At 39.3% G+C, this 24,520-nt stretch overlaps 1 protein-coding gene across 1 annotated transcript in view; it reads left to right on the top strand.

The window, feature by feature from the left end:
- The window catches only part of MICU2 (mitochondrial calcium uptake 2), a 63,268-nt gene extending 39,408 nt beyond the window's left edge, over window positions 1–23,860 (top strand). Inside the window, exons 8-13 of the mRNA XM_010572797.1 lie at window positions 168–230; window positions 8,107–8,204; window positions 17,276–17,447; window positions 17,728–17,836; window positions 21,564–21,721; window positions 22,008–23,860. Of these exons, the coding sequence (XP_010571099.1) occupies window positions 168–230; window positions 8,107–8,204; window positions 17,276–17,447; window positions 17,728–17,836; window positions 21,564–21,721; window positions 22,008–22,112 (705 nt within the window). The 3' untranslated portion in view covers window positions 22,113–23,860. The remainder of the gene's footprint in view (window positions 1–167; window positions 231–8,106; window positions 8,205–17,275; window positions 17,448–17,727; window positions 17,837–21,563; window positions 21,722–22,007) is intronic.
- Window positions 23,861–24,520: the final 660 nt, after the last annotated feature.

Here is a 24,520-nt window from a genome sequence, read left to right as displayed (position 1 = left end):
ATATCCTTAAGTATGCAAATATTCGTCATGACTAGAGAACCTTGCAGAAACGTAATGACTTTATAATTACGAAAAAATGAAATTAATGTAAGTTTCTGAAAAAGGAGATTCTTGTAAGACCTAATTTGTAATTTTCCTGTGCTTTTTTTGTGTTTTAACAAATACAGCTGCAGAGAATCATTGGGAAGGAAGATGATTTGAAAATAGCTGGAGATGAAGCAGTATTTCGGGTATGAAATAGAAATACACTTTTCTTTACAAAAACGTTGTCATATTTCCCATGAACATTGTTATTTTTTCCAGAGGTTTTAGAGAACTATGTAAGCATCAGTATTAGTGCTTTAATTAAGTGAAAATGCATGATGTGTCAACTACTTTCTAACTGGGGAAGAAAAATGTTTGTCACTTCTGAATCTCCTGATGAAATGTATGCAATTAATGTATTTCATTACTGTGTAGCCACTCCGTTATTTAGTTTCTGTAAGCCGCTGTTTCAAAGTAACTCTCTTCTATTTATGAAAAACTCAGAAAAAACTGTGTTGCCATATGAGAAAAGATGGCTTTCCAAACAGAAATTGATACCTTAAACATACCTAAGTGCTGCTGTTGCAGTAGTATCAGCTTATTCTGAGTTGGTTTGAAATGTAATTACTGTCATTGAGGTGACAAAGGCAAGGATTACTTCAGTTAGGTCCACTTCCAGAAAGAAATGGCGTAGATGCAGACCAGAAGAAACAATCTTAGTATGATCTTCCAGCTGGGTTAGAAGTTTCACTGGGTTGCAGATGATTAGCAAACGGCAAATACATCTTGTCAAAGAAAGGGGCAGGTAAATTCCTGCTCCCTTCTGTCTGTTTTCCCCTGAATCCTGCCACTGCAACCTGCCTTCTTCCCAGGCAGAGTCTTTGCCAGCTGCCATCTCTTCTTCAGGCTGTAGAGACAAGATACTCTAGCCTGGATGAGACTGAATGAGACCGAAAACAGAGAGGGCCATGTCCTGAGCATACTGAAAACATCTTGGGAGAAGCTGATGAACCAGGGCGAAGTAGGGGGAGAGTACAGAGGGATTATCCCCATCCATTACTACAAGGTGCTGCATACATCAGCAGCACTATTTTTGTTGCATTCTTAAATTGGATGGTGTAGCCGAAGGATGTTTTTCTCACCACAAACTTGCTTTCAGTTGTAAACTGAAACATTAGGCATGAGGCAGCAATTGGTCATGTTGGAAGCATTCAATAAGAAATTTATACAGGGCTCTGCTTTATAAACCTATCATGTGTCAACAGTTTCTACGAAGAGTTGGTCCAGCTTGTGTTCTTTACTTTTTCACCTGCCTGAGGAAAAAAGGGAAGTGGCAGTATTGCTAACACCTTTAATATTTACTAGGCATAAAAAAACCTGTCTTCTGATGCATAAAGGCTTTACTTCCTCAATATGCATCCAGAGTTCAGTTAAAAATTGTTTGACTGACTAACAACCATCTCCTTTTTTGAATCTTTTCATCAGTCACCAAATTAAAATAGCTGGGATTAATAGGGTTGTCTGCTCCTCAAAACTTATTTCAATTGAGACTTAACTGCCATGACAGTGAAAGAAAAAGGATCTTTATTCTGCATGAATGCACAGCTGTAGTATAAAATTTCCAGAGAAACTTTGATACAGTTGGACAGATTTAGTTATAACTACATAAGCTTATTGGGAGCTAATTAAATACCTGAGCCTGAATGTCTCTATTTTGTTTTTTGTCTTGCTTCAAATTTTGTCTTCAGAATTCTCCATTGAGAAAAATCTGAAGTTACTGTAACCAGAAAATACTATTTAATACAGTTTCTTAGCAGATTATAAATGGAATTATAGTATGTTCAAAAGAAGAATTAAATAGCTTTGGGGAGTACAGCTGTCTTGAAATTCTTCTGGTTTCTATGTTTCTACTTGGCAAAGTCCAAATTATCACTTTTCTTCTAATTTTTATTTTCTCTCCTGTCTCAGCCCCTCACAAAATAAGTTGGTTATCTTTATAAGCAGTGACTCTGACTATACAATGTAGTCAGTGCATATGTTTTTACCCCTTATTCTTAATAATTATGGCACTCAGAGTATTACTTTCAAGCAAAGCAGATAAAGCATAAAAATAGGGCTTTTAAATTGACTGTGTTCTTTGAAACCTGAAATACTTCAACAGAAGTTTGGTGTTTGGGATAGTTCTGTATTTCCACAACACTTTCACAGTTTGCATATGAGTTGCTGGTTTTTCAAAGTAATCCCGGTCTCTGATACCAGATGGTAAATGTCACTGACTTACGAAAATAAGGTTCAAACAGCAGTCTGCAACTTTATTTAACCAGGCGGTATATCCAGGTATGTTCCCTGTACAGTGTGTAGACAGAGGTCCCAGTGATTCATTTACCGTATGGAGATACCACGTAATACTCACTGAGATACTGTACTAACCAGAAAACTTTTGAACTAAAATTCAGTCTGACTGTAAGCAGTATACTTTTAGACCCACACATGGATATTTTCTTATTAATTGTATATCAGTTGTTTTAACCTGTCTACTTCTCTTTCTGTGGGGGTTTTTTTGGTCCTAAGAGAGGTGAATGACATTAGTCATTCACACCTTTATCACCACTTAGCTGGTCGGCACAAGGTTTTACACTTGGACCTTCAGACATTGTGGCATTGCAATGCATCTCCTCAGCCAGACTGTGCAGGCTAACGTAACATGCCCATCTGCTTCCTAGAATTTCTATTTAGTTTAAAATTTTCTACCCATAGCTTCAATGTCTGTAAAGCTCTGGGCCCATAATAACTAAAGACTGCCTAAACTGAAGGGAGGAAGATGGTGGTTGAGAGCTATGCTCTTCTAGTGCAGTAATACTCCGTAGCAGGGGTGCAGCACATCGAATTTTGCAAGAATCTGGTCCAAGACTAAAATTAATATCCCTCCTCAAAAGAGTGTGTCATTAATCTTGTCACCTCTCAGTTCAGATGGAATGCACATTTTTTCTTGACCTATCTTTTCCAACATGTGTATGTTTTGTATCAGGAGATTAACATTGGATTCTGTTGAAAAGTTTTTAGGTACTTTAAACCAAGGAGCACTGCAATGTTTGTGCATGCTTTAAAGGAAGTTCTCTAGGCAGGTAAACCCCATAAAGAACCAAGCCATGTGGCATCAAAATATTAGGCTATTAAAAAACTGCTGGGTCGTTGCTTACCTCGCAGGCAAGGAAATTATTTTATTTTTCCATGTCATCTGACAACATTATAACCTCAAGAGAGACAAAGAAACATGCTTTCTGACATCTTTCTAGGTACCTATTCTGCAAGTATGTTGAATTTGGCTTGGATAGCGCAAGTCTCTCCCACGAGGAATTAATCTGGAAAGCCCACTGTGGTCATGGTAGCATTGCTTTCCATTGCACAGATGTGTGAGGCAAGGCTACCACTTTAGTTTCTGCTACTCAGCGTAGTCTGAAGCACTTTAAATTATATAGAGAAGCCAGATAGCAGTGTGGGCTACTGACAGGCCAGGGAAGACACATGATTTGGCCTTGCACTAGCAGCTCTGATCTTTGATTCAAAGCAGTAAGAATCTGGTCGTAATCTCCGAAGGCTACCTCGTGCATGTGCTTGCAAAATTAATTGGAATAAACTGGAAATGGTGCACATAAGCATGCTCAGTTGGCATTTTGTGATAACCGAAACTTGGGATGGCAGCCTGAACGTGGGACTGCCTTGGGACGCATCTGGACAGCGGGGTAGGGGAATTGGTCACAGTCCATCTGAGTCAGTTTTAGCACCGAGAGCAAGTTTACGTACGCTGAGGATGGGTGCGCTCGTCCCTTGAGGCCAAGTCCACGTTAATCAAAAGAGTGTGCTTCGAAGAACATCGTACCTCCTGAGGGCGGTCCTTGTTACGGATTCTCCACTTTTGGTGGAAATGAATATTTTTCAAGTATGGCATGACAGGGAGGCAGGACCTGAATTCTTGTGAGGGGCTGTTCCCAGCTGTGCATAGGAGCTGCTTTCCCCGCAGCGGTCAGGCAGCCTCAGGCTTCGCAGTGCAACAGTGCCATTCCCTGACTGCTCGACACAGTCAACCTGCTGGCGACAAGACTAGTTTCAACCTGTTCCTATTTTTGGCATAAAGTATCTCCTACAATGTCTACTCCCCGTTAGCTTTAGCCCATTTGGCTGGAAAGCGTTTTTATTCTGTACCTCCTCATGAACTGGTGCAGAACTGTGGGTAACACACTGAAAGCTGAGGATGTCTGTGAAGTTACATTTTCTTCCTTGCTAAAGGCACTAACAGTACAGCATAGCGATTCCACGGCATTAGTTATCATGAAAAAACAATTAATCCCCCAATAATGGGAATTATGGATGTTGTTGAATGCTGGATATAAGCTGTTTATTGTTTAGAAAATGCTCCATCAGACTTCTCAGATACTGTCTGTTATATACTCTCTGTAGAAAAAAATTGTGCACATTTTAGCCCTTCTGTATCAGACCTGATGCATTCTTGAATCCTACCTAGTAAGAAAGTGTCTTGCAAAACATTAAAAACTTTAGTATGGATTTACATCATGATTAAAGCTGATTCATCATCAAATGATATGTTGTTTTATTCTGGGGCCCACTTGAGGCTGTCGGGGCTTTGCCAAAAAACACAGCTTTTGGAGATCTGGATCTCCTGGTCCCACTAGCTTGCTTGTTTACAGTTCTGTTGACTGGCTGTACCTGGTAGGATTAATTTCATAATGGATATATCTTTTAAACCTTCTTCCCAGAACTGAGTTGTAGGATATATCCCAACATCTTGGAGACTCTCAAAATGACAGAAAGCTTGATGCTCTTGAGCAGTGTTTGAGGCTAGGCTGCTTAGATTGAAGTCTTGATTGCCTTCAGGAATAGAAGCCTGGCATGATGAATTGACTGATCTAGCAGCTGAAAAACAAAGAGCATTTCAGAGAAGTGGACTCAGAAAAATTTGCAAAGTTTTAGTCTTACCTTTGGAAAGATTTGGGAGATCACTATCAGACAGAAACTGAGATATTGTTCTCCTTGACCCTCCTCTCTTTCTGCCCCTGTTCTTCATCTATTCACTCTCCTTCTACCTTAGCCAAAAAATATTTCTATCCCAAATATGTATTATTTTTACAGTTTCTGTTGAAACAAGACATTGCACAGCAAATACCATCTCCCAGGAAGCAAGTAAGAGAACAAGGAACGTATTACAAATTTTAATTATGAATGCTTTCCAGTCATGCCTCAGGCAAATTCTGCAAGGAAAGGCGGAAAGAATCTAGAGACAGTAAGTCTATTAACATTTCAGATGAGTTTTGAAAATCAGTTGGGTACATGATTCCGAAAATCCTGTCTCACTGTGTGATAAGTTTCTTCTCAGTGGCACTTGTTGCTACTTGCTGCAGTATCGGGTCCTAAATGTCAGAAGCTCAGTGGGGAGCTACAGGATTAGGTAGGTCTGTGCCCGTGACTTGGTGTTTGCAGCATCAGGCTTCTATGTTAACAGTCTGTGTAATGTAATAAGGAAATACATGTTGTGTTATCCGATCTTGCTTGAAAAGGAATAACTGCATAATTCAGCAGTTCCTGGTGCTTTTGAAAAGTGTACGAGATGTTAACATTACTCTAGGAAAATAAGCCTGTGTTTGTAATATGGACACATATGTTCATTAGTTCATCTAGACTTGTGTGGCATCAGAGGTAGGTCTTTGGGATTCTTTGAATCAATGCACCCTGGAACATGTCTGAGTTTCCCCGTCGGGATACATGTCCCTGCCCCATCCCGTGCTTGTATCAAGATGAGACTCAGAACATCCCCGTCCTTTCTCCACGCTGTGCCTCAGCTTGCTGTAAAGTGCACAGCCCAACAGGGTGCGATGGTGCAACCTCCTGGGGCTGAAGCTACCAGGTACGCCAGAATACAAACTTTGACTCAATTTAGATGGTAGCTCTGACTCAAAGCTACCGGTCTGGTCCTTTTTACAGCTCCAGGATTAGGTTACCATTTCATTCTCATTGTCAAGCGAGACATTCTGAATGTAAGTTATTCTTTTACCTAAGCTCAGGAGGGTGAGGTGTTGGAAATATTAACAGAGCTCTCATTATCTTCTAACAAAGATTTGTCATGTTGGTACTAATTTATACAGTTCAGCAGCAAAAGCTCCTAATGATTCTGTGGACAAAAAGGAATTACGTACTAACATGTACTTTAATTTAATAGCATTAACTCCAGGAAAAGCAGTTTTTTGAAATTTTACCCTTAAGCTTTAGTCTCTGTGGTCTCCTATTGCATATTCTGTTTTAAAGAAATGTACTGTTTTGTAGTTTAAAATACATTTAACTCTCACTAACATAGCATTTGGACACCTGCCAGTTTCACTTTGGAATTTCAACTGATAAAGAGAGTAGCCAACAAGTAGGTGCGTATTTGTTATAAATCCAGGGATAGGCTTTGTCATCTTAGATAAGATGAGATGAGTATTGTTTGTATGTCTTCTTCTAGCTTATAACTAGAGAAACATGAATAGAAGAAAAAATCTTTTTCTGTCACAGACTTAGTTTTTAAAAGGTTCTTTTAAACCTTGTTTTTCAGTTTGTTTTCAATACAACACTGATTTTAATATGAATTAAATTCGAAGCATTAAATCGCATAATCATGAGTTCAGTTTTTAAAATTACATCAGCAAATTTATTTCTTGCAATTTTCAAGTCTCCTTTAAACATGTAAGCAAAAAAACACAAAAAGCAGATTAGAATCATGCTGCAGTGAGAAATATGTGGATTCTTCTCTGTTTCTTCTTAGAAAACTTTACATTCTGACGTAAATAGTTTGGGGTTTGAATTTCAAATTCAAAAATTTCCAATTTCAAAAAGGCATACATGAATGTTTGACTTTTAACTTTCAAAATAGCATATACCAATGTTTATGCATCAGTTTTCACTGTAATCTGAAGGGTTTAAACTTTAGAAGGATGGATCTTGTGGGTATTTAAATATTTTTTGCCTGCAGTTAAATGATAAAAGTTCAGTAAGTACAGTTTGCATATGGCTTGAAAAGTTTTCTTCTAGGTTCACTCATACAGAACTCGTATCACTGGCATTTAGTGAATTGGAGCTTGCAGTAGAAATGAGGAATGTTACCTCTTTAACTATAAAATAACTGTGTCACATATGCAGTAAGCATGAAACACACAGTGGACTAATGGGACTTGTTACTGATGATGCTGAAAGCTAAATAACCATTAGTATTAAATCTTATGAATAGACTCTCGTCTTTCATCTTAACTCTTCAACCAGATAAAAGACACAGAGGCTATTTAGATGTCATAAGAATAGTTTGTTGAAATCCCTCCGGACTTACAAAAAAAAAAAAATCTCTCTTCATGTTGCTTAGTGTTTTGTTGTGTTCAAAGAAATGCCAGTATGCTAGTGCTGAAAGAAGAATAGAACAGAAATCCAGCATTATGTGTGGTTTTAGGCTTGTTAAAGATGCTGTTGAGTTGAAATAATGTGCATGCTTTTTTCTGCAGAAATCTCTTCATCAGATTTTAAAAAATATATAGAAAAGTCACTCACATCGAAAATTTGTGAGAAGCCTTGTAAGACCACATTATGATAGAGCACTGTGAATGTTTCTTTCTAGTTTCGTTTCTTAGACTATCATGAATGTTTTTAAATGGCTGTAACAAATTAGAAATATCTGACTAAAAACTTTTTTACAAAGATAATAACTTTATTTAAAGCCTCTATTCATCTGCACATAAAGGTTTTTAAAGATTTAACTAGCAACCTTCTCAGTTCTAATAAAATACACTGAAGGTGGTTGTAAATTGTGCTCATCTTTCATACAGAATATATAGAAGCAGAACATATAATAATACACTGTTACTAGTTGATGTGGAATAATTATTCAGCTCTGAGATCCTCTGGGATAGCTTTGGGAACGGTAATTGAATTGCAAGTATCTGTTGTGAAATTGTAGTTCAAATAAATATTTCTAGATTTGTGGTGAATAGATATTAATAATCATACAATGCATAATAATTAATCATACAATTTTTTGTTTTATAGGGAGTAGAACTGGAAAGCTGTGGTGTTAATACCATGTTGCTGGTACATTTCTTTGGAAAAGAAGGAAAGGAAAAACTTCACTATTCTGAGTTTTTCAGGTATTTTTTCAGCTAGGCAAGCCTAACGGCGGCCAGTCCTGTTCCTACCCCCTCTACTTTGCACCAACACTGGCATTAATCTGACCTCACACTGAGCTGATTCAGAAAGTTGAGCAGGTAATGAAGCAGGAGATTGTTTATGATTTTGCATGATTAAATTTCTAGTGTAGCTCCTGGAGTCTGCTGTCTGCAGGAGGAGTTGGGCACCATGATAACTCCAAAGCAGCAGAGGGCCTGGAGGCTGTGAGGGTTGAGACTACCATTCTTGGCAGCTCTGTGATGGCATACCTTAAGACAATATGATTCATGAATATTTTTCTTGATCAAATCACTAAGAAGTGACTGCTAATCAATTAAAAAAGCTTTTCTGAGCTGAGATACCCCCCTCCCCGTTACAGCTGTCATGTTAGGCTACAGGAAACTTCTCTGCTTGCTTTAAATTCCAGCTTCTGTTGAAACTTCACCTGTGCCTTTTCCTTAACCCTTTGAACTACTTTTGCAATGGGACTATGCGGATACTTCATGGCACTTAGGTCAAAACTGAGAATTGAGCCAGATGGTAAACACCACGTCAGACTGAAACTACACTGGAATACCAAGCGGCCATTACTCCTGGAAACGTAGCGCTGTTTACCCACCTGTTTCACTGTAAGCTTTGCAAAATCAGCAGTTAACAGAAAGTTCTAAGACTGGTGTAGGGAATCGTTCAGTTTGTACATCATATACATGTCAGAAAGATGGTGTGATCCTTGTCTACAACAGAGTATGAAGTTCTGCTGTGGTTGCTTTTAACTTGAAAACCCAACCAGGTATCAGCTGTTAGTGTTTTAGTTGGATGAGATTCTTTCTTCCAATGTTTATTTCAATCAGTAATGATGACCAACACCTACACAGCATCACAACTTAAGTGGTTAAAACTCTCAGTTACTTGGGAGATCAATTTCTCCTGTTAGTATGAACTCCAGACACATCTTGCTATGTGAATTTGTGCCCAGAATCCAAACATACAGTCTTTCTTTGAGATAAATGGAAGTTAAGTGCCTAAATACCTGTGTGAATCTTGACACACGCCTGGTAGCACAACTTCAAGAGAAGATTACCTACATCAGTATTACCTTTTCTACAAAAATAAGTCATTTACAGACTGCAAAAATAAATTAGGATAATGTGTTTTACTTCAATTTATGTTCAGAAGCAGAGAATCTGTCTCAGCCCTCTTAAAAATGAATGTTGTTGCAATCTATAGAGGCTTGGGGAAAGCCAGAGTAGAAGAGGAAGAGTGGCAATTTTTCTAACACTGAAAAGCGTTTGGCTCCACTGGCTCTGGCACACACCAGTCTTCAAATTAACAACCTTTCTCTTTTGAAGACCTCGACTCAATAGGAATCTAAGTGAGTAAAATAAGTTTTAAGATGCCTCTAGCTACCTTTTCTGTAAATACCGTAGATCCTCTCAATGAAACAAAAGGCAGAGAGCACCAGTAAAAGGTTGTGTTTGCATACACAGTGTAAACTGAAAAGCCTCAGGTTTTAGATAAAATCCTACATTGACCCAATGAGGCATGACATTGATGAAACTATGTACCTAGTACATTCAGAATGCATAGGTTAAAGACCTTTGCCTACCACACAGATAGAGGCCTGTAATCAAAATCAAACTCCCACATCTTGCTCTTAAAATTTGTGGGATAAGTGTAAGGTTTAATGCAGGTAATTTTTCAACAGTGGCAGTTATGTTTCGTAGAGCTGGAATGTGCCTCTTTATCACTGTGTAGACACTCCATCTCAGTTGCAACATGACAGTGAAGTTTGTTTAACACGCAGAAAGGTGAATAAAAGGATCACTGTCTTTTTAACCTCTGTGAAGATATCACCTTTCACATGATTTTATTTGCAAGTAAATCAAGCACATCATTTCTGGGTTCCTATTGTTCAGAGAAAATGTGATTTCTATCTGATGGCCTCTCATAACATTTTACCTTACGCGGGAAGCCATTGTTGGCTGTTTGATCAAAGTGCCATGCTGTTTTTACAAGAGATGACTGATGAGCTGTACAGACATAGATCATTGTCAAAAGCAGAAAATAATGATGGTAAATGCTTTTATCATTTTCCAACTTCTTGCCTAGAAAGCTTTTCCATTGATCAGTGTAGTACCTAGTAGAAAGTAGGGGTGATTAGGTTTGATTAGGACACACTAAAACTTGTCACATTAGTTAAATACACAGATATTGCTGTGCTGTAGAGTCCTTGAAACTAAAAAAAAAAAAAAAAAAAAAGGCAGGAATGCTTTCTTTGTAAAATTTCACTGTACTTACATGGGAATTCAGAAAGCTGAGACTAGTGTTCTCACCTCATTACTTACATATATTTTCCTCATGCTTCCTCCTTTTCAGTTTGGCTAACATTAAAAAATCCTTTTGTAAGTGTGCAACCATCTGTATCTACATGTACACCAGTGATGTCTGACCCTTTTAGCCCACAGTCCCAAGATTTAAAATAAGTCAGACAGCCACAGCGAATATATCAGGGCAATTAATTTGCCCTGTTCTCCTTTCTTTGCATTCAGACAGCACACAAAAATGGAAACTGTCTACATCTTTCCAGGCAACGTGGAGCTGATATAAGCCAGCTCTTGTGCCTCCCTTCCTACTGCCCTGAACACAGGAGGCACACTGATGCAGGGAGGGAAAATAGTTAAGCACACTGTGCTCCATCTGTGCCCAGCTGGTGCATGGTTCTTGGGAAATCATAGGTAGGCAATACACACAAGCACAGTCCTCAGGGTGTTTTTTACTGGACATAAAGAATGAGACCATGAAACAGAATATCAAATCACTTTTCAACCTTTCTTGGGATTCTGGGAGCTTGGAAGTAAAGAAGTAACCTTTTCATAGGTATTTTGTGACACCAGTCATGCTCTTTTCTCACTGTCCTACAGAACATAGTCAAAACAGCAACCAAAGCCGCTCCTTTTCATTCTCTGCTGAGCAGTGGTGGTGGGACTCCCGCTTTGTTCTGCAGCTTCTCCAGGGACTGCTTAGAAGTAGTGGAAGCAATGCAGAAAGCCCACCGTCCTGTGTCTTTCCCATAGTAACGAGGTGGTTTCAGGGATCTTAAGGTATGACTCAAGGGACACATGTTCAGCTCCAGACTGCTACATGGTTTCTTGCCAGTTGTATTGTCCTTAACATAAGGACCGTATGATAATTATTAATAATAATTCACAACTTCAAAAGCAACAGCTTGTTTCCCTGGCAAAAGTTAGGAAATGTAAATCTGAATTATTCTGGAGTATGTTTATGTACATCACTGGTAAAGGTATTGCCTCCTAGTCAGATACAGCTGGAATCATTATACTCCTGTATCAGTTTAAGAAAATATAAAACAATACGCAGCAAGCCTAAAATCATATAATAAAGAAGGGTAGATTTAATACAAGAAGCTGTAACCAGGTGAGACTTTCTTAGAAGAGCTGAACAAGTTTCTGTTTCAGATGACCACCACTCAGTTTTACACCTCAACAGCATCATCTTCTAATACCAGGACTCATCTTGGGGAATGACAGATTTCAAACATGAAGCCAGAAGTTCTCTGGGTTCCACACTTTTTATTCTTTTGCATGTGTTTCCTCTGTTTCTTAAGACATACATAATTCTTGGTCTTTTCCTTCCAAAAAATGTTTCACTTGCGCTTTAATTTCCAGCTATATTCTATGTACTATCTTTTATTCTGAGCAGAAAACTATTTTTTCTAGGTATAGCAAATATTTCTTCTTGACAGCCACTGGTTTTTTTCCCTGAAAAAAGTCCCTTACTGATCTTGTTTAAGTATGTCTAATCCCAAATAAAAGAGGAGACAGTAATTCACTCCCTAAACAGTTTATGACTGCCATGATTTTTTTCTGTAATCTGTCCCCAAGCAAGCTTAAATCTCTCACAATCTTCTTGAAGAAAAAAAAAAAAAGAAAAAGTGCAGAGAGTATGGAAAGAATATTCAAAAAACTTTCTGATCGTTGTATGTTTTTCCTGGGATGGCTTACAAAAACGTACTTCCCAGTATGGTTAAACAATTGGCATCTTTTAATCATCTAAGGAAAGTTAACTTTTCAAATCCAGTTTAGAGCATTTTCTTATCTGATTTGTTGCTTCCAAACGTCTCAGCAGTTAATAGAATTTTGCACCAGAAATATTCTTTAATCGTGGTTTCTTTTTTATTTTCTGCTTTAGCTTAAAGGTCACAAATTGTATAACCATACACAAAACATGTCTTTTTCCCTACCTGTCATGTTTCTTTCCTTCAGTATTTTGAATTCCATGGTACGTTTCATCTGAAACCTTTCATTTAAGAAACCAGAATGGTCTGGGCTGAACCACACTGCTAGTGCTGACATTTGTCTGGTGCTGTTCTGTGTTTGCGCCAATGCCTGGATGCAGAATCTCTTCCAGGTAGCATCGTCAGCCAGCAGGGCTTTTGCTGTGATGATAGCTTGTACATTTTCAGTGATTTTCATCTAGGGATTTGGAAGTGCTTTGCAGAAATAGAATATGGTTGCCACCTCATTTGTCCCTGTACCTACACTTGTATCTGTGTGTGTGTGTATGTATATAGAGCCCTAATACACATAGAGATTACATCTTGTGCACCCAGGATCAGAGAGTGAGGAAGTAGAGATGGGAACAAAATCTGGCTTTGTGATTGTATTCCTATCATAACTGAATCTGAATATTTCCCAAATACTTAGTAATGATGTTGAGAAGAATCGCTGTTTCTTCCTTTCCTATACACTTAGCAAAAGAATAGCTTGATTAGTTTCTACAGAATGCTTATAAATGAAAGTGAGTAGTTCTGTTTTGTTTGGTTTGGAAACGTTGAGGACAGTAAATCAAAAAGGGGGTTGCCTGTAATTCTGAAAATGGGGAGATTGATTAACTGTCTTACCGCTTGCAAAACTGAATTTACAAGCATAGACTTAAATGTTCTCTAAAGGTCAATGGTCAAGCCTTTATTAAATTTTCTATATTCTGTTTTGAAGGTCAAATTGCAAAAAGGCAACCTTGCAGCTGGTTTGCAACAGTCTTTTGTGCAAAGAGGGTCATCAAGTCTTCAAAAGGGCTTCAGTGTCCAAAGAGGAGCCGGAGCAAAGTACAAATGGCAGGGTGATATATTCACCACTATCTTTGTTGTTAAGTTTCCTTCCTATAAATCAGTGCAACAAGAACTGGACAGTTCTGTATTAGAGTGTTAAAGCTCTGCAGAGACTTTCAGTTCAGGTCAAGAGGTATAGGAAGGAAAACTAGCCCTAACCTTTCCCTTTGTGTTTCATTCTACTACTTTATGTACCATAAGTAATACAACGCTAGCACTTCATTGCAACATCTCAGGTTGGAGGGGCAATAGCTGCATTCCTGAGGTCTCCCCACTTTTATTACATTTTCACTTCTATTAAAGCTGAGTTGCCAAAAAGTCTAGAGAGACTCCCTCTTTCTATAGTAGAGCACATTACAAAATGAGGGATAAATCCTGATAAGGTTTCTGGATGCTGTTGTAACATGATAACGAATTTGGCCATTGGCCTTCAACGTGGGTGTTTTAGAGAGCGTGGATAAAACAGGCCATCTTAAAGAAAGCACTGTCTGTTCCCAGCCTTTTCCCTGTCTTATAAATTTATGATTTACCTTTCCTTTTTGTTACTTGGAAACTTAGGGCTTGCTTTTATTTTCAAGCTACTACAGCATAAGAGTATTCCCAGTGTAATTATTTTTGAATTGTAGAGCACATCTACAATCAGAATCCTGTTCCCGTCGTTGATTTCTGACTCCTTTCAAAGTCCCCGGCCAAGCTCCCACTGACTTTGGGAGAGCAGGAATTTCATTCCTATGCTTATTTTTCCTAAGATCTGGATAAATTTTTAAGGAATTTCCAGCTGAAACTCATCGCACCATGATCCAGAAGATACGAAAGCAAGTATCCCTAGTGATGTCTTGGCATTTAAGTATCAAGTTTTACTTCCTAACCAGAAAGTTATTTTTAATAACTTCTAATAACTTTCACTTAAAAAAAAACTCATTAGGATTTTTAACTCTCACATCTGGGAATAAGAGTGACCTAGAATGCTGATGTGATGATTCATAGTATTTTAATTTTTGTAATATGGGAGGCTATCATATAAATTTTAAATTGTACATTTCAGCTGCTGCTCCAAGTAGCATTTGGTATGGCAGGAAATCTTCTCACTCTGGCTTGCCAGGAGCAAGCCTACAGGTTGAAATGAAATATCCATTAATTTTTTTGTACCTAAATAAGTAATTCCCACTCCCCTCCCTAATCTGCGTAGTGCAGCAAGACGCACGGCTCTTGTTGCCACAGGGAGGGTGCAGTGTCATTGCCTCAAAGCAACTGGAGAGGGCAAGAACCCAGGCCTCAGAAAAAGCAGTGGAAAACCCACAGTGGGGCTGGAGAAATAGAACGCTTCGTTTGCTGTATGACTAGAAGAGGGTGCAGAAGCAAGAACACATCAGAAATGCCACAGCCAAACCCTTCACTTTCCTCTTTGGCTTTGCTGCACCTTTCAGCTGGCTGATGCGTGTGGCTAGGTGGGCCACCCACTCCTTCCTCAGCATGTAGAAATGCTTGGTCTTTTAGCTGTCCTGCCTTTATTGGGTATGGCTAGAGGGCAGGATTTTCTCCCTAAGGAAATGCAGTATTTAGAAAAGATGGAAGAATGTGTAGTTTGTCATCACCTGTGGCTACTGACCAGTAAAGCAAATGACTGAGAGTTAGCTCCCCAAAATAAATAACTCATACTTTCAATAACAGACCTAAAGTCTGTTGCAAAATGTGTCCACCTTTCATAGATCAAAAGCCAAGAAAATAAAACACATGGTGTCTTGTTTCCCTACATCCATGTTTTAGGCATATTTCTGTAAGTGAACTCATTTTCAGCAGGTTCTCCTCCCCCAGACCAGATGTTACATGGGTTGGAAACGACAGTCAAAGACGCGGTTGCTGTTCCGCGTGGTCTCTGCTGCGACTTCCAGCCAAGCACAAGCCACACATCCCAGTTCCCATCTCCTCCTTGCCTTTGACGACCACTCCCAAAAGCGGCCAAGTGGCCCTACTCAGTCTCTGCTGGACTGACTCCGTGCCTGCTCTACACGCCTGGTCCATGCCGCCTTCTCCTCCCGCGGCTCGACCTCCCTTCCCAGGATCCGGGGAGGCTCCAGCGGGCGGTTCGGCAGGACTGGTTCTGCCAGCCCACGCTGGCCGGTCTCCCCGGCACTGTGCTGACCACTGGGCTGGCCAGAGGCAGCAGTCGCCTCCCAGGTGAGAAGGACAGGAGCTGTGTCTGAGCGCTGAAGGGTGGTTTGCGAGCCGTGCAAGGAAGCTCTCGCTGGTCTGTAAGGCAAGGGGCTCCCCTTCGCACTGGTGGCACAAACAGACCCTTTGGTGTTCCATCCCCGTGCGAGAGGGAGAGTTGGGGACCTGAAAGCGAGCCGGGTCTTGCGGTGGACTGTGGAGGAATATACCGCAGTGTTTGACTGTACTGTGGAAGGCTTGTCACCCCCTTCACTGGACTAGAAAAATGCCCATATAAAATGTGAGAGCATATCATGCCCCTCCTCAGTATTACCCTAATAAAACTCTAGCCTGAAACTTCAAATCACCTCCACTGTCAGGCCTTCATTTACCTGCATGTCCTGAGCCGTGAAGCATTTGTTGGCCCTTTATTTGCATGTGCAGCTCTAATTATTAGAGGGAAAAATACAAGAGAGACCTTCTGCTGCAACAGCAGTCTTCAGCTAACCCCTTATAGATTTCACAGAGCTTCGAGACACTAATTTTCCAAGTGATCTCATTAAAGAACTAAAGATAGCTGTGTGGACTAAAATGCCGTAATTTCAAGGGAAAGAATTCAAACCCAGTGAGGCCGTGCAAACACTGATGAGCAAATGAGCCTCTACTGATAGTTGCTACATAGACCCTTAGCTGTCCTCTTCTCCAACTAATTGCTTTGTCCCAGTATAGGAGTATTTGATTCTCTCCTGTCAGTAATTTTTGCAACTCAATAAAGCAGGGTTCTTTCAAAGTACTAAAGGGATTCTGGCAAGCATCACTGTGTTTTTAGCCTTTATTTATATTTAAAAGTTATCACTTGTTTTTGGATTACTCCATTTCTGAAGTGGAAATTACCAAATGGATCACACAGTATTGTCTTTTACTTTCTCAAAATTAATATTAGCCAGAAGAAATTATAATGGCCACACAGACCAAACTGCAGAAACTCAAAGCTACAACTCTCCTTACAGTTCTAGCTCTGTGCTTGCAGGTTGTTACTTGCTTCTCGTGCTACTTTTTTTTCTTTTCTTCCTAAAAGAATGGGTGTCTCCTAAAAACCTTGATATTCACCCCTTCCTTTTTTCAGACAGCTGTCTTCTTACCTTCCCAAACACCTGCAACATCATTTTCTGTGCTTTTCCGAACCCTGTACATGTCACTGGTAATCCTCTCTAATCCATCCTCTAGTGAGCACAGAACTGACTTGCCGAACTTCTCTTTGCAGTTACAATCTTTGGGGCTTTTAGTCATCTTTTCTTGAAATTATAATTTCAAGTTCCCTCTTTTCTTTCACTTTTGTGGTTATCAGGGCCTCGTCTTTCTAGGCACTCTCCAACCTTGTCATTCCTCTCTTATTAATATGAAATTTCATAAATCATGTATCAAGCCTTTAGTTACCATGTCCTTTTTCATTCATTCATTATAATACTGCCTTACCAATTATTTTATCTCACTATCTGCACATTTGTAAACATTAGTTTAAACTGGATGCCAAGTGTATCTGTAAAATAGCAAAGGAGCAGCCATCTATGCAGACTTAGAGAGCACCCTACTGGTGTCATTATTGAAATGCAGCCATGGAAACATCTGCACGCACAGGTAAAATTAAACCAGTGACATTTTAAACAATGATGTCGATAGTATCTGTGATTAAGAGTTAGTGTCTACTGCATTTAGTAGTAGTGACACAGTGATGCATGTGTCAACTGTTGGATAATATCTGTTTACACTTAGATTCATGGAAAATCTGCAAACTGAAGTCCAAGAAATGGAATTCATAAAGTTTTCAAAGGGTTTGAACGTCATGAGAAAAGAAGACTTTGCAGAATGGTTACTGTACTTCACTGATGAGGAAAACAATGAAATTTACTGGCAGAATGTGAAAGACAGAATTGAAGCAGGAGAGGTTAGTACATAAAGCATGCTTTGTTTTACTTCCTTGTTTTACGTATAGGTTTTCATTTGCATATGAGTATCTAATAATGTAACTAGTTTCCAGGTCAATTATTGCAGCCCTTGAATTTTACGCAAATAACAATGATAATTTGCCAATGAGAAACACAGATATTGGTGATCAGTAGGCAATCACACCTAAACACTAGGTCCCACCAGATTTAATGAAATAGATTTACTGGGGTTTGAATGTATTATTCATTGTATATCATCTGACTTCTGTGATACTCTAGAATATCAGTTTGGAGGAATTCAAGACTTTTTGCAAGTTTACAAATAACCTGGAAGATTTTTCTATTGCCATGCAGATGTTTACTGTAGCCAATCGTCCTGTTAAACGGGGTAAGTGCTGTACACCTTTCGTATGTATTTTTTTAAAAAAGAAAAAATGCATTTTTGTTATGGAATTAATGTAAACAAGTTATCCCAAAGTAGCGCTGTGAAGTCCAAAAGTAGTATGCTGTTCTTTATTCTGAATGAATTCTATTTCATGAAAAAATAATAATATAAACTCCCCAAAATGTTTTGATTTGTAAGTTCTTATGTGCTGTCATATGCTGGACCGTTCACAGCAAACTAAACCGTAGAATCATAGAATGGTTTGGCTTGGAAGCGACCTTTAAAGATCATCTCGTCCAACCCCTCTGCCATAGGCAGGGTCATCTGTCACTGGGTCAAGTTGCTCAAAGCCCCATCCAACCTGGCCTTGAATTCTTTCAGGGATGGGGCATCCACAACTTCTCTGGGCAACCTGTTCCAGTGTCCCACCACCCTCATTCTAAAAAGTTTCTTCCTTATGTCCAGTCTAAATCTACCATCTTTCAGTTTGAAACTATTTCACCTTGTCCTGTCACTACAGTCCTTGGTAAAAAGTTGCTCTCTGTCTTTCTTATAGGCCCCCGTTAAGTACTGAAAGGCTGCAATAAGGTCTCCCTGGAGCCTTCTCTTCTCCAGGCTGAACAACCCCAACTCTCTCAGCCTTTCCTCACAGGAGAGGTGTTCCATCCCTCTGATCATTTTCAGGGCTCTCCTCTGGACCTGCTCCAACAGGTCCATGTCTTTCCTGTGCTGAGGACCCCAGAGCTGGATGCAGTACTGCAGGTGGGGTCTCATGAGAGCAGAGTAGAGGGGCAGAATCCCCTCCCTCGACCTGCCGGCCACGCTGCTTTTGATGCAGCCCAGGATACAGTTGGCTTTCTGGGCTGCAAGCGCACGTTGCTGGGTCATGTCCAGCTTTTCATCCACCAGTACCCCAAGTCCTTCTCCACAGGGCTGCTCTCAGTCCAATCTAAATTCTAGATTAGGAAGGATTTATTGAAACAGTACATGCTTTAGTAGCAGTTGATGATAACAAAGCTTTTTCCTCACAGTGAAACTAGTTTTCTGAGGAAACTAAACAATAGAAATCTCTTCTTTTGCAGGGTCTGTAGGATCTTGCTGTCTTTTATTTATTCCTCCATACGGCCTTCTCCATGTGCTTATATAGTGTTATGCAATCATGGCTATGAAGAACAAACAATGTAGTAAAGTGGGTTTTAAAATAAAGATTTGGAGGAGGGAAGTTGCTTCCTTCCCATATAGTAGAAATAGGTGCAGTGCAACAAAAGTTTCATGGACATAAAAATCGTTTTTGTTATAAACCTGAGGTTGTTACTTGCTTGTTATACTTGAAGGACAGATCTCATAAGTTATTTGAAAATAGCATCATAAAAAGTTCCTAAGGAAATTTGATGAGACATTAACATTCATTGAAATAAATATTTGATGGGGTCATGTGAAAAAGGTGAGAGAGATGTGAGAGGACAGGAAGATAATTCAGTATTCTTGAGAGAGAAGTGTTTGGATGGGGTTTGAACCAAAGAAGGCCAAAACTGGGGAGGTTTACAACTTGTGACTTTTGTCACTAGTTTGTCCAGCCTTCAGGAAGAGTTTGGTTTCCACAGCCTCTCCGAGTGGCTGTTCTAGTACTTAACCACTCTCATTGAGAAGATTTTCCTCTTCTGTGTCAAACCCTTGATGCAACTTACAATGACTGTGTCTTACCTCCACACACCTTTGAGAAAAATACGGCACTCTCTTCTCTGTAACCCCTTTTAGGCAGTTGGAGGCTGCAGCAAGGTCCCCCCTGATGCTTCTGTTCTCCCCAGCTCCCTCAGCTTCCCTTCTTCCACCATGTGCTCCAGTTCCCAGCTGTGTTTGTGGCCCTCCTCTGCCTGGTTTGACAACATCTTTCTTCTGTGGGGGAGACAGATTTTATTTGCACAAGGTGTACAAAGAGTGGAGAGGAAAGAGGATGAATTAATGGTGAAAATATAGTCCTAAGTGAGATACAAGAGTTTAGTTCGCTTTTCTATTTAGTATCCCATTTTTAAATGCCAAAGGATGATGAGGCCTACAGTTGGTGTTGACTCTGGTAATGTTTCCTTGTAAAACCTCATTCCTAACCAACAGGCAGTTGTGACTTTGTTTATGCACTGAACCATACTGTGATCAAAACCAGTCAGCTCCTGAGGTAACTCACGGATGTTACATGTATACACGTCTAATCCTTTCCTGAATCTCACTAAGTTCTTTGTCTTGCTGTTTGCATGTGTGTACATGCGTGTATTCACACACATATGAATATTTATCTAAAAATAAGACAGTCCTTTAGTCCTTCCTTTCATTCTAGACTTTTTTTTCTTCTAAGTTAGCAGCTCATCTTTTCTCTCTGTTAAGGTGACCCTTCTTGGTTTGAAGATTATTGTGTTTCACCATTTTAGAAGATCTTTCTCCTTTTCTTCTGTTCAAAAAAGTGCAGTGCCATTTCTGGATTTACATTTAGCTTCAAGAGCTGAAACAGTTAACATGTTTTTAAAGACAAAATTAAGACTCTACTATAAGCAACCCATATTTCATGTCCGTTTCAAATTGTGGTGTATCCTTTTACAGAAGGATTTTCAACTTAAGTGTATTTAAACCAACTGTAATCAACTGCATTTATACAGGAATTGTTCAAAGAGGCAAAGATGAGAGCTAAATCAGGAGTGCTCTTTCCTCTAGTAAGCTTCAGAACTAATTATATTTATAGCGATATTTATTAACAGCACTTGTTTATGATAGCAGAACCATGTTATTACTATATTTATGGCTTAGTTGGACAACTTGTTGTAATAATCTACAATACTGCAATAATAACCTCCAGTCCCTCCTTGAAATTCACACTTCCATGATGCCTTAAAAAATGCATCCAATTCATGTGTTGTGATTGTGCTTGCTATAATAAACAATAATCATTTCACTCTTACTATCTCCCCCCCCCCATTTCCTCATCTTCTTTGAGTCAAAACTCCAAATTCTTTACACCATAAGACCAAAAGTGGGGATATGGAGGTATTAGTGTAATGCACATGGTAGTGTGAAGAGAGAAGGCCAAAAAGCTGAAGAGGAAAGTAGATATCCAGAGAGGTATGACAGCTTTTTCTGCCATAAATCCTCCTAAACTCTTCAATCATTATTTAAGACAAAGTAGCCTACTTTAAAAGAACTACAGGTATATAAAGCTATGTGCTGTAAAGAGTGCATTGAGTATTTGATGGTCTGTGTTTCTACAGAGTTGCTGAGGGGATTGTTGGTTGAGGTGGAGCATATCATAAAATACTGTGCTCTGAGGAAAAGAGTTTTCTTGCAGAATGAATTGGCATGAAACTGATTCGAGATAAAATTTTTTTATGAGACCGTAGTGATGTAAACACTTATCATCCATATGCACAGGTATCAGCCGAAAGTACGTAAGTTTTCAGCATGCAGCTATTTCTAGCAAAAATTGTCACTCTTGCTGTTGCTTGAGAAGTAGTGCATTTCAAAAATTTATGATACAATTAAGAAAGGTAGTGTTATGGAAGATGAAGCAAGCTCAAGAGCACATGAACTGAGGCCTCCTAATAGTTTACTAGTTCACACATTACAAATTCTCCAGTTAGGATACCCATGAGACACTGTAAATTGTACAGAATCCTGCTATTTATGTGCTTTCCAATTTCTTTACAAGTTCACAGTCACCTGTGATGTAATATTATGTCTTTACTAGCTGAGTTCAAGAGAGCAGTGAAGGTGGCAACAGGACAGGAGCTCTCAGATAATGTTTTGGATACCATCTTCAAGATTTTTGATCTAGATGGAGATGACTGCCTGAGTCACAGCGAGTTTCTTGGAGTCCTGAGGAACCGAATTCATCGCGGTTTGAGGGTAACAAGCTGACATCATTGTTTTTAAATACCACAGATGAATGCTACAACTATCATGTTAACGCTTGTAGAAACACAAGTAGAGATAGTGAATAGAAAGAAGTTATATTTTAAACTGAATATTCCTTACTGCTTATGAATCTGGGAGGAGTGCTGCCACCAAGAACTTGTTATTATGCATGTGAACTATGGAAGCAGCAGCACTGCATTACATGTTATATTTACACAGTCTGTGAATAAAAGTCTTTTTTGTGTAAATGCTAAACATACTTTAACTTTATTAACAGGTACCGCAACAGCAAGGCATTCAAGGTTACTGGAAGTGTGTGAAAAGAGAAAGCATTAAAGGAGCCAAAGAAGTGTGGAAGCAAACTGGGAAAAGTCCATTTTAAAGCAGTCCATTGTTCTTTTGCTATAAATGTTGTTGTTTAGGGGAGTTTGTCTGTCCTGTTTACATAATAGCTGAATCAAAAATACTCCTTTTTTTTTACTATAGTTAAAGTTTAATTAACCCAGTTTCTAATGCAATAATTTTATATTGTTCTAGTGCAATCAGTTTGGTTTACAGAACTGTTATCACTCCATACAGAGGCACTCTTGTTCTAAGGAATAGTGTTGTTTACTCCTCTCTGGAGTCTGACCCTGCACTGTAGCATACAACATACGCAGGATTTAATAGTGGCCACTGGCAGGAACGTCACAGCAATATCATCTCCTGTTGGAAGAATGGACTTCATCTCAGTTAGCCACTAACACAGCAGTTCTCTTTCTCTGGCAAGGACAGAGTTCCAAAAGGCGAAATCACTTGCACAATCCACGCAAATCAAGTTATCCTAAGTCAAAAAGGAAAATTCCCATGGCTCATGCCCTCATTACTCTGAACTGCTCATGTAGTAGTTCCTGGTGGATGATTCCACCAGATCCTGTGTGGATGTCTGGTTTGTCTACCTTCATACTGATAATACTAAACTGGAAAAACAAGACTGTTGATACAGGCTTTAAAAGTTGTACATTGATCTATGAATGTGCCTTGAGTCTCTCAGACCTCTTCAACAGATAATATAAATAAGAAGCAAAAATCCTCATTCTATCATAAACAGCAGTAGCTACAATTTGAGTCATAACTATTTTGCTTTAATTGTATTGCAGAAGGTGAATGTGTAACAAATAGTTGCTTTATCGTACTAAAGGTTGTGACAGGGAATGGTGCAGTATCTCAGGAATTCAAGGTTATAATAAGCAAGAGTTGGGGGAATAGTAAGTCCAATGAAAAAGCAAATACAAATGTTTATTACTCCAAAGTGCAAAGTTAGACATAAGATCTTAAACAGTAAAACAAGGAACAGATCAAAATTAATATTTAGCAATTATAGATGAACTTTTTTTAGCTATAACATAGTGTGCATCTATGTATACACAGGTGTGCATGTTGCATGTTTTTTCTTTCTTATAACCTTAGGAGCCAATAGTCCCAGTTCCAGATCAGTCTTCCTGGTTGGCCACTAAATTTAGGAGATAGACTTATATGTAAAGCTCTCAGGGTTCTTCCTCTTTCCCTATCTCAGTTGTCTGACTCGGCTTGGCTGGGGTGAAAGCTTAACATCTCAAGGTAGGTTTGTGATAACAGGCTCAAAAGATGGACTAGGGAAATGTCTCAAGAAAAACAACCAAGAAATCTCACCACTCTGTGAGGAAGTATCCATCCCGTTTAAGCATGACACTAGCTGTGTTGTTCTCAAAAGTCATATATAAGCTCAACAGGAGGTGTTTTGTTGTAATTTCTTTGGGGTTTGGTGGGGGGAGTCTTGAGAAGAGGGGAACCTTCCATGATAGATAGACATCAGAGCAGCCCTCACTCAGAGGGATGGGAAAAACCGCCTTAGGAAATCATGAAGATCCCACGTAAGGAGTACTGAGATTACAGAGAGTGTATTTGGTATGTCGGTAGCCGTCAGGCAGGCTTGTGCTGAGGAGGAGTCCTACCGCCCAAGCCTCAGTGTGGTGATCTCTCCTAGGGAAATAGAGTGAGAAGCTAGCAAAGCAGCTCTTCTCTCCATGGCCTTCATTTGGAGCTTTCATTACAATTGTGTTAAAGAAAAAAAGGCTTGTATTCTTGTCATCTGTCGACAGGCACCAGTGACCACCAAGGATCCCTTTTCCCTCAGGAAATAATTCAAATGAAATACAACGCAGCAAGTGCCTCGGCCTCCCTCCCCCCGAAACTGAACTCATGCACTGCTCTGTGGGCAACAAGAAATTAGATACGTGGTTTACTATGTGCATCTGGAAGTTGCTTGCTGCTTCTGGTGATGGGAGCTATGACTAAGAGATAGCTAATGGGAGCAAAGGTGGGGCAGTGGGACTGGCATCAAAGTACTGCAGCCAGCTTTGCATCACCAAATAATTAAAAAAGGACACAACTGAGCAAAGCACTTCTGTGTCACAAAAGGGTATGTGTTCACCCAAAGTGTGCTTTGTTCCAGCTCTGGCTTTAATGCAAGGCTGCTTTTTACCTGGTGCTGTTAGCATTTTGGCAAATCATTTTTACTTTGGAATGGAGATTATTCTTTAACGTTTTATTCTGTGTAATGTTAATAGGTTTATGATGTTCTTTATTGCTTTTGTGGTTTCTTTTGGTTACTAATTACTTGCCTTCTACAAGCTGTTTGGTTTTCTTTTGCAAAAATCAATTCATTTAGCTTTAGTGTATCTATAAGTTTAATTCCTCATTGCTCATTTGTATCTGGGTTCGTGCAATCAGCAGTATCTGCTTTCAGCAGCAAGTTACTAAAAATGGGAT

This window comes from Haliaeetus leucocephalus, unplaced genomic scaffold (genome assembly GCF_000737465.1).
Source record: "Haliaeetus leucocephalus isolate CR32 unplaced genomic scaffold, Haliaeetus_leucocephalus-4.0 Scaffold351, whole genome shotgun sequence".
In the NCBI taxonomy this organism is placed as follows: domain Eukaryota; kingdom Metazoa; phylum Chordata; class Aves; order Accipitriformes; family Accipitridae; genus Haliaeetus; species Haliaeetus leucocephalus.
Note: the sequence above shows the minus strand (reverse complement) of the source record. Positions and strands in the feature narration are given on the sequence as shown.